General features: G+C 50.3%; 1 protein-coding gene across 1 annotated transcript; it reads right to left on the bottom strand.

Moving 5' to 3' along the window:
* Positions 1-6,945: 6,945 nt before the first annotated feature.
* LOC116662081 (histone H2A-Bbd type 1-like) lies at positions 6,946-7,994 on the bottom strand. Its single transcript, XM_032475349.1, has one exon. The coding sequence runs from the start codon at positions 7,940-7,942 to the stop codon at positions 7,580-7,582; it is 363 nt and encodes a 120-aa protein (XP_032331240.1). The 5' UTR covers positions 7,943-7,994; the 3' UTR covers positions 6,946-7,579.
* Positions 7,995-8,863: the final 869 nt, after the last annotated feature.

The raw sequence follows: 8,863 nt of genomic DNA, 5'->3' as shown, positions 1-8,863 counted from the left end.
CAAGCTCCAGTATTTTCCTAGTCACATCTATCAAGATAGCCCAGGGCACTGATAGCACATGACTTCTCCTCTTTGCCCTGTTCATATGTATTCCCTTCTTTGTTACTCCGCTGCACCCATGGGACAGATATCCTCATTCATATTCACTGGCCGGATAAACCAATGCACTGATGGATGGCCATTCATCCTCCTGGCCCTGTTTTCACCGTGTCCAGTTACTCCACTGCACTGAGGGGGCAGGGTTCTTCTTTGCCCCCTTCACACTGCTCATCCAGTTCCTCCACTCCAATGATAAACCAGCCTTCCTCTCTGCCGTGCAGAGAAATCACCACGTGCAGTGTGCATGTCATTAATAACCTCAGTAACGTTAGGAAATGGTGCCTTGATGGACAGGACAACTGCACTGAGATGGAGATCATCTGCAGCTAGCTGTAATTTACACCCTTGTTTGTCTGCCTTTAGCTCTGGCCAGACAGGGCTATTAAAAGGACAGATGGTAGGAACCACAACATCAGCTTTAAAAAGACCTAAGATCTGAAATAATGGGCCTGTATCCAGCTGTGCCTTGCTGGAACTTGTATGGAGACATACTGACAATCTTAATGGGAGGTAGAAGGTCCATGGGCTCTCATTAAGCAAGCCCTCTAGGAAATGCTACCAATTTCGGCTTGTTTCAATTTAAGAGATTTCCCCAAATGGTGTCCATGCCTATGATTAGTTAGACCAGAGACAGAGGGGCTATCAGCACTGGGAATTTAGTTAATTTGATAAATCTGATCATAACATCAAGCGGGACCTATATGCCCTGAGTGGGGCAACCTGATATGCCCTGAAATTGAACTGAGTTACTGTATTTCTTGAAAAGGGAAGTTACTCAGAATAACTGTGACTTGTGCCCCAGTATCTAAAAAGGGATGCCCATGTGTCAAAGTTGCCAACAGACAGGTTTGTCTAGGTTGGTGGGTTAGAGCCCCAAGGGGCTGACTGTGGATTAGGAAAAGGTTCCAAGTTAAAAAAATGCCTCCTTTCTTGAGTTTGAGTTCTTCAAGTGGCATCCCAGCTGTGAGGTCCTGGTGAACTCCCACTACCCACAGTTCCCCAAAGAGGGATTTATATGGGGGGCCCTGAGGGAGAGGCTCACGAAGTAGAGGAGGTTGCCCAGGGGGAAAACCCCAGGGGGTGGAGCCAGTGTTGGCTCTGATCAGCTAAAACCGGTTTATTGTTTGGTGAGTTGCTCTCACGTCAACTGGGATCTCTCTTCCATCTAGGGCTTCCCTGATCTTGTGGGCTGAGCCATAAGACAAAGAAAGGAAGGTTTGTAACTTGGTGAGGGGCCCATTTAGGTAAAGTTCCTTGGATTCTGGATCAAGGCGGGTATACTCTAGGTCTGAAATAGTTTCAATATCTGCAGGGTCAGGGTTTTCCACAAAATAGTAAACCCACCTAACCATGCCAGTTTTATGTAATAATGTTTTAACCTCCTCTACTGTTTGCCATTCATCACTGGCCTCAGCAGTGAGCGTGGCTGTGCTAGGGTGAGCCCATTCCCAGGCCATAAGGACAACCCAGTATAATCACAGAAGGGGCTCACTCCGCAGAGCAACTGTCTAGGGGTCCTCCCATCTGGCTGATCAGTGTCACCTTCACCTGTTTGACAAGTGTGCTGAGTATAGGTGCAAGTCTAGCCAGAGCGGACAGGGAGGAGTCCAACTGTATGTAAAACCTCACCTCAGAGAACCTGAGGGTCCGTGGGTACCGTGTGTACTTAGGGGTCTCAGGCTAGTCCCACTACTGGCCTAATTTCTTAGGCGGTGAGCCAGAACGTGGAACCAGTGGCAAAGACCCTTTCAAACTGGTATGTGCCCTTTTCCTGAACTCTCTGTTCAAAGTCCTTTCAGATGATTTGTATCTCTAGCCTTAGGAAATTCCGAGACTCTGTCTCAATTTCCTGTTCACTCCCGACAGCTTTTACCAGTTGGGTGTTGACCAGAAATACCTGCAGCGGTGGTTTGGCATCAGCCTTCCTTTTCTAAGGCACCGCAGCTGACCTCCGTGGGGATGGGGTCCACCTCTGAGGGGGCAATTGTGATTGCCTGATTTGTCCTTATGCTTTGTTTGTAAGATCAAAGCTCCTGGAAGGCTGATACGCTGTGGGGCTGAGGAGCACTCGAGTGTTACTGTGGCATTTCACAAGTATTAATTAAATTGAATACATCAGCAGGAGTTTTCCGAGTTGCAAGGACCAGATGTCCCTTACTCTTTCATTTTTTTCATTAAATATTCTGCCAAAGGCCTCTAAGGATACAAACTCTTATAAGCCACAGGGTCCAGGGACAAAGTCAAAGAGCAGCAAGGCAGACAACAGCAAAGGAGTCTGTGACTGACACAGCCACGTTTGCAGGGAGCCACGGTCTCCGTGGAAAGAATGGACCACATCACTGGTCAACAGGTCCCTTCAGGGTAAGGGTATCTAGTTAGGCAGTTACCTGCTACCCAAAGAGAGGCCAGCGTGCCTCGCATGCATGAGGAAGGCAGGTGCTTTTAGTTGAGTAGCATCTACAGACATCAACCCTAGCAGAGGTTCGGGGGATCAGACTCCACTGTATCAGGAGAGAGGTAACTGCTTCCTGCTCCTTTGGGACGACCTTCACACAGCACAACAGCCAATTACACTGGCTTTCCGGGGAACCTCACCCAGATGAGCTGCATTATAAATACTTAAGGAGCCACTGGAGACCACAGCACCCTAAGCTGGACAGCTGCTCAGGAAGGACTCAGCGTTTTGAGCTCTGCTACAATACAGATCAGAGAGCCAAAGCAACACTGTACAAACACAACACTATGCAATGGCCGCTGAAGCATAAGCCAGCCAATGGCCAGCAGTGCCTTCCCACACAGTATCTGCTGTCTGATGGATTCAGTTAGGACACCAAGAGGTGTGGCATCCCCGTCTGCTACCAAACTTCCCTGCTCGCCGTACCAACAGTTTTAAAATATACCCAAGAGTTGTTCTAATCACATTTGCTAAGGTAACACACACGGAGACAATTGCCTTTCAAAGAAAAGTGTATTATTCACAGTTCCCCAGAGGATGGGAGGTACCACATGCCACAGAGGCCCACATGAGGTCACGTGCAGGGAGAAGCAGAGAGAGAGAGAGGACCTGGGGCTTTTATTACTACAGAAGTGAGAAGTAGCGAGGTGAGGACATCCCTAAGAGCAGGAAGCAAAACAGCCTGAAGCTTGTGGTTGAAGGGTTTGTAGTAAGACTCCCTTGTGCTCACAGAAACACTGGAGTGGTGGAGAAGTAAATGACCTTGGGCTACTGGCACAGCCCACTGATTCCAAAATGTCAAATCGTCAATTACAGAACATCAGAACCAAGTATTAAGCTATTTCAGCCTGCTACCCATGAACCTCCTGCCAAGTATTCCCTGGGTCAGATGCTCCCACCAGCCATGTTTCCCAGCAGATGTCCCTCTAGCCAGTTTGCACACTTCACCTTCACACCTCCTGCTGAATACTGTCTGAATCCCCCACTTACAGTCTTACGTGACCCTGCCCTACAGTAGCTCTTCATTTTACCCAAGCACCTCCTGTCCCATCCTCCCACAGACTGAATGCCACCTCCTTCCATGCACCTCCTTTGGTGTCTTCCCCGGCTCAGTGCTTCACCCACCGATTAGGTCTGACCACAACTTCCCTGTGTGAATACTCTTTCATGTCTAGCACTTCCTGTCAGGCCTTACCCTAGGGTATCAACGCTCTCCACTCAAGAACTTCCTGCAGGCTCATGTCCGAGGTTGGCTACACCCTCTACTACTACACTTGTTGGACACTTCACTAGCCTGGTTTTCCTCCATGCACGCATGGCCAACAAGTCCTCCTGTGGCCTAGATGCCCCCTCCACTCACGCACAGCCTTCTAGGTCTTACCAGCGAATGGGTATTTCCTACACTCATCCAACTCCTGCGAAATCTTCCTCTAGGCTGGCTTCTCCCTTTTTCCTGCCACCTTCTCATCTATCAACCCCTGGAATGGCTACACCTTCCACACAGGCACCATCCGCCGATACCTCCCCTAGAGGGGCTACATCCTCCACCCGTGAACTTCCTGACGAGTCCTCACCTTGGCTGCTTGCTTCTGGAACCCACACACTTTCTGCTAGATCCCAACTATGTTTACTGCATCTCCACCATGGTTCCCTCTGCCAATACTTATATTCAGGTAAGAAGTTCTTGATTTCTAAATGTTAGCAGATAAGTAATTTTCTTTAAAAACGTCAGTATAGGACTAGGAAACCCATCTGCTGTCCAGCTTAGGTCTAGGAGCTGTCATTCTGTAATTTATGCTTCAGGAAATGATTTACTGATGTTCATGGAAGGACCCTTCTTTCTTGAATTCTATTTTGTGGCTCCAAAGTCCCTTTTCAAAGAATCAGGTGATCTCCCTCTGGTTACATCCTGAAGGATATGTCAGATATAGGGACCAGGAGAGCCTGGGCCATCAAAATGCCTCAGTGGGGGCAAGTCTAGCCTCCAGGCCTTGTGTTCATACCAACAGCAAACCAACATTACTCTCCAAGATCTTCCCAGGCTCGACACTTGGGCTCATGTCATCTCACACAGGACGTTTTCACCTGTGTTGACCTGTGTCTGGCATCTGACCCTGGGCTGCCCTGACACTGCTTCTGATCACAGACCTGGTTTGGCAGCCACAGCCTCCCCAGCCTGTCCCTGCTCACTCCCAACAGGGCACGGTCATCAGTGGTGTCCTCCGCTTAGGGCCGAGGTTAGAACAAATCCTCCTCAGCTGCCCCCTCCCACCTTTCTGAAATGCACAAAATGCCTAAACTGGTGCGGCTCGTGCTTTCCCAAGGGCAGGGATTCTCCCCCTCTGCTGCCTTCCTCTCCTGAGTGGAGGTTCCTGGGCACATGGAGGAGGGGGGTTGGCAGGGTGTCACATTTACAGTGATGACATGCTGGCCGTGGCCCCGTGTCTCCCATGAAATCCACAGGCACGGCTGAAGTCTGATCCGTAAAGGGATGGCGGTATAGCTCTGCCTGGTTCTCCCACGTCCCTGTGACTCCGCCATCACAAGGTCAGGAAGCTCAACCTCCAAACCCGGACGTCAGACAGAGTCTGGAAGAGGTGTCACAGGGACCAGGAGTGCTGACTACGGCATGGACGGTAAGGTGACCACCCGAGCACACAGACCTGCTCACCAGACACGGTCCATCCACCTACTATGACTTCCCTGGCCTTTAATGAATTCCTCTGGTGTGACTTCTGGTGAGGTATCCAGGAGGCGATGTTTTGTGCTAAAACAAGCCACAGCCATCAGCCAAAACAAACAGCTTTCAGTAATCAGACAGCTGTTGAACCCACACGTCAGGGTCTGAGTGTCACAACTGATTCCCTGGCACCGCCCCCTGGGGGCACGCCCTGGGGCCGAAGGACACTGGAAGACAGGAAACCACGGCCTGGGCACACAGATGCTTCACTTCGGGGATGGGGTGGCACTGCTGGTGCCACCATGTGACCAGGTCCAGGCGACTCTCCACCTGCAGTTGCCGGGGACAGGCCTGCCTGCTACTCAGATGCACAGAAGAGGAAGAGCGGAATGTGGCTGAGGCCCGGAGGGCTTCGCGGCTCTTAGAACCAACACAAACGTGTGGGGTGGACATCCTGACAACGAGGTTTCTACAGACATTTGGTGGAATGGGCACTAGGTGTCAAGCAAGGTTTCTTGGATTTATCCAAGCACCTACTCCAACGAGCTCTAAGCACAACCCTGACACTGTTACTCTCAGGACACTCCTGTGAAGCCACCAAAGGCTAAGCCAGCTCCCAGCTTCCATCCGTGGTGGGAGGAGGCAGAGAGAGGCTGTCACCAGGCAGAGGGGAGTAGAGAGGAAACCAGAGTGAGGACTGAACGGTTTGCAGATGTAACCCTGGCTTCTTCCTCTGCATGGCACCCTCTGTCTCCCCAACAAGGTTCAGCAGGCCATGGTTTTCACAGCCAGGGGCCCAGGCACCCAGCAGTCACGTGAGAAGCAGGCCCGGTGGCACTTTGGGTAAGCGCACCTAAGCATGTGGTACCCGGGCAGGGAGACGTGTGCAGTGTCTGTGAAGGGGGCCCTGTGCCAGGCTCCGTGTTCACAGGCACACGCTGATGGAGTCTCAGGGCAAACCCCAAAGGGGAGGAACTTTTATTATCCTTGTTTTACACGTGAGGAAACCACTGCTCACAGAAATAGATGAACATTCAACTTCTGACCAGTACATGGTCAGAAAGTGGTGAACTGGGATGGCAAACCCAGGACCAGTGATCTCACTGCTGCAGCCGGCTGGGCAGCCTCTGATCAGTCCTTTATGACAGGCCAGGTGGCAGCAGAGAGGGCCCTTGAGTATATGATGAACAGGAGAAAATGTGACATGGTGACACTAACAGGAGGGGACTTAGTTTTTTTTACAACACTTGATGTGACAACTTTTTTTTAACCTTAACACAGCATATCAGAGTGTTTATAAGAGTTGTGTGTGCTTTTGAGTCTATCACTTGGGACAGAATTTATATAGAATATACTTATATATCTTTTTTTTTTTTTACATCTTAAAACATGTATTCAGCCACTGAAAACCTGTGACTATGATATAAATGATCATAGACAGGTTAGGTGTTTCTTCTGAGAATGAGATTTATAATTGTGTTTATAATGGGATACATTCATAAATAAGTTCAGGAACAGTAATCATTGAGAACTACTTGAATTGCATGCCTTAGACCAGAGAGTAGCTTGAGATACTGCTATTTAATTTACCAGTGTGCACAGGAGAGGACAGAAGGATGTATTCCACAGAGAGTACCACAGCACTAGCCAATAATCCCTGCCTCAAGTCCCTTTTTGGGATGAGGCAGGGAATAAATACGAAAACAACAGGGCCATAATCCCCTCTATGTGTATTTCTTTATGGTTTCCCCGTCACTCCTCCATCTTCATGTACAAGCCCTGTCCCACCAGGTCCATGCCAACTGCTCCATCACCCTCTGCACCCACCCCCCGCTGTCATCACCTCCCACTTCTAGACGGTCCCCATCATGAATAAAGCCTTCAGCACCTCGGCGGGTCATGGTTTTCAGCCCCTCCCCCGTTACCACCATCACTCTGGGAAATTCAACGTGCCTGGGAGCCCCCGCCCACCTCCCGGCCCCATAAGCCTGCACTCCCTCAGAGCCAGTGAGGACGTCCTCTCCCCCAACAACCTCGGCCAGTTCCTCCCACCAGGACCACTCCCTGCACCGTCACCATTGGAAACCGCTCCCTGAAATCACGGATTCCAGCATCCCACCCCGACCACACCTTCCATCCCCAACCCCCACGACGCAGCCCCTCCTGGATGTCCCAGACGCCTCAACTGAGAACGATAAGCGGAAAGGAGACAGAAACAGAGCCAATGGTTTAAACGCTTTAATAGCTGTGCTGACAGCAGAAGTCCAGGCCTCCCTCATCTGTGGGTAGTTTGGAGGTGAGTTGAGGCTGCTACTGAGGCCTGGCTGGGCCCTGGGACGTGGGCATCACAACCTGTCCTCGGGCACAGGCATCGCGGAGACACGAGGGAAGGCACCCGGCTGGAAGAGGCGGCTGAGGTACTCGTGGTTGTCCAGCGCCCTCTGCACGTGCTCGGGGGTGATGCGCACATCGTGGCTGCTGCGGGCCTCCACGCCCGCCAGGTCCAGGATGTGGGCCGTCAGGTACTCGAGGATGCCGGCCAGGAAGATTGGGGTGGAAGAGCTCAGGCGCTGGGCATTGGGACCCAGTCTCAGGAGGCGGTCCAGGCGGCTCACGGGGAACTGCAGCTCGGCTCTGGTGGAGCGGGAGAGGGAGTGCCGCCTACGACGGTGGGAGGACCAGGACCAGCGGTTTCTTCCCCGAGACATGATTGTGCTGGGTTCTAACCCGACCCGCCTAGCCCAACTGTCCCACTGGCCTGGCCTCTGGAGATGGCAGTGTACTTCTGCCTGCCACCTCCCTGTGCGCCAGCCTCTTATTGGTCAGGGACCTGCCTTTATGATGTCATGGGTGCTCACTGGGCCCTGATCAGGACTGGCCTACAAATGTCTGTGATAGGAACCCAGTCTCTCTGTTGAAAGGACCCTTTTGCAGGGAATGTTTAACTTTCTACTAGACTTTAGCGTTCTAGCTAAAATCGTGTTTGGAATGGAAGACCGTTCTTGTCTATAGGACCCAACCCCAGCTTATCTGATTCTAGCCTTTCAGTATCTTTGAGCCCTATTTTACATCCTTTTGTAAGCTGTAGGTCACTGACAGATAAGCACAACCTCCAGTGGAGGCTAAACTGTCCCCCTCACACAGTAACCAAACCAATTTTGCCTCCATTTACATATTCACCTTACTATTTCTGATCAGTATTCCTGTTTCTGTTCTTTGGATTCTCTTGTGAACTAGTTACAATATCTTAAATTTCCTTATGTGATAAATAAAATGTTTTAATATGTGTTCATACCTACACAAGCATCATGATTTTATACTTCCTCAATAACTATCTGTAACTGTTTTGGAAGACACACCCATACATCCAATTGTTTTACCTATCAGAGCTAGGTAACTTCAATGACAGAAGTGTACCACGTGAACATTTAAGGCCCAGGCACGTCTTTTTCTGGCCTTCCAATGTGAATCCAATTCACCAATAACACATTATTGACTCTTTTTATAATTTTTGTTTTCTCTCTACTGATTTAGTGTTTCTGTTTTGTTTCTGGCTCATTTACAGCCAATAAGGTAGCTATCCCCTGCTATTAATAGCCGTGGTGGGGAATTTGGTTTTTGGTTTTGTT

Source organism: Camelus ferus, chromosome X (assembly GCF_009834535.1).
Source record: "Camelus ferus isolate YT-003-E chromosome X, BCGSAC_Cfer_1.0, whole genome shotgun sequence".
In the NCBI taxonomy this organism is placed as follows: domain Eukaryota; kingdom Metazoa; phylum Chordata; class Mammalia; order Artiodactyla; family Camelidae; genus Camelus; species Camelus ferus.
The sequence above is the reverse complement of the archived record's forward strand: the minus strand, read 5'-3'. Positions and strand labels throughout refer to the sequence as shown.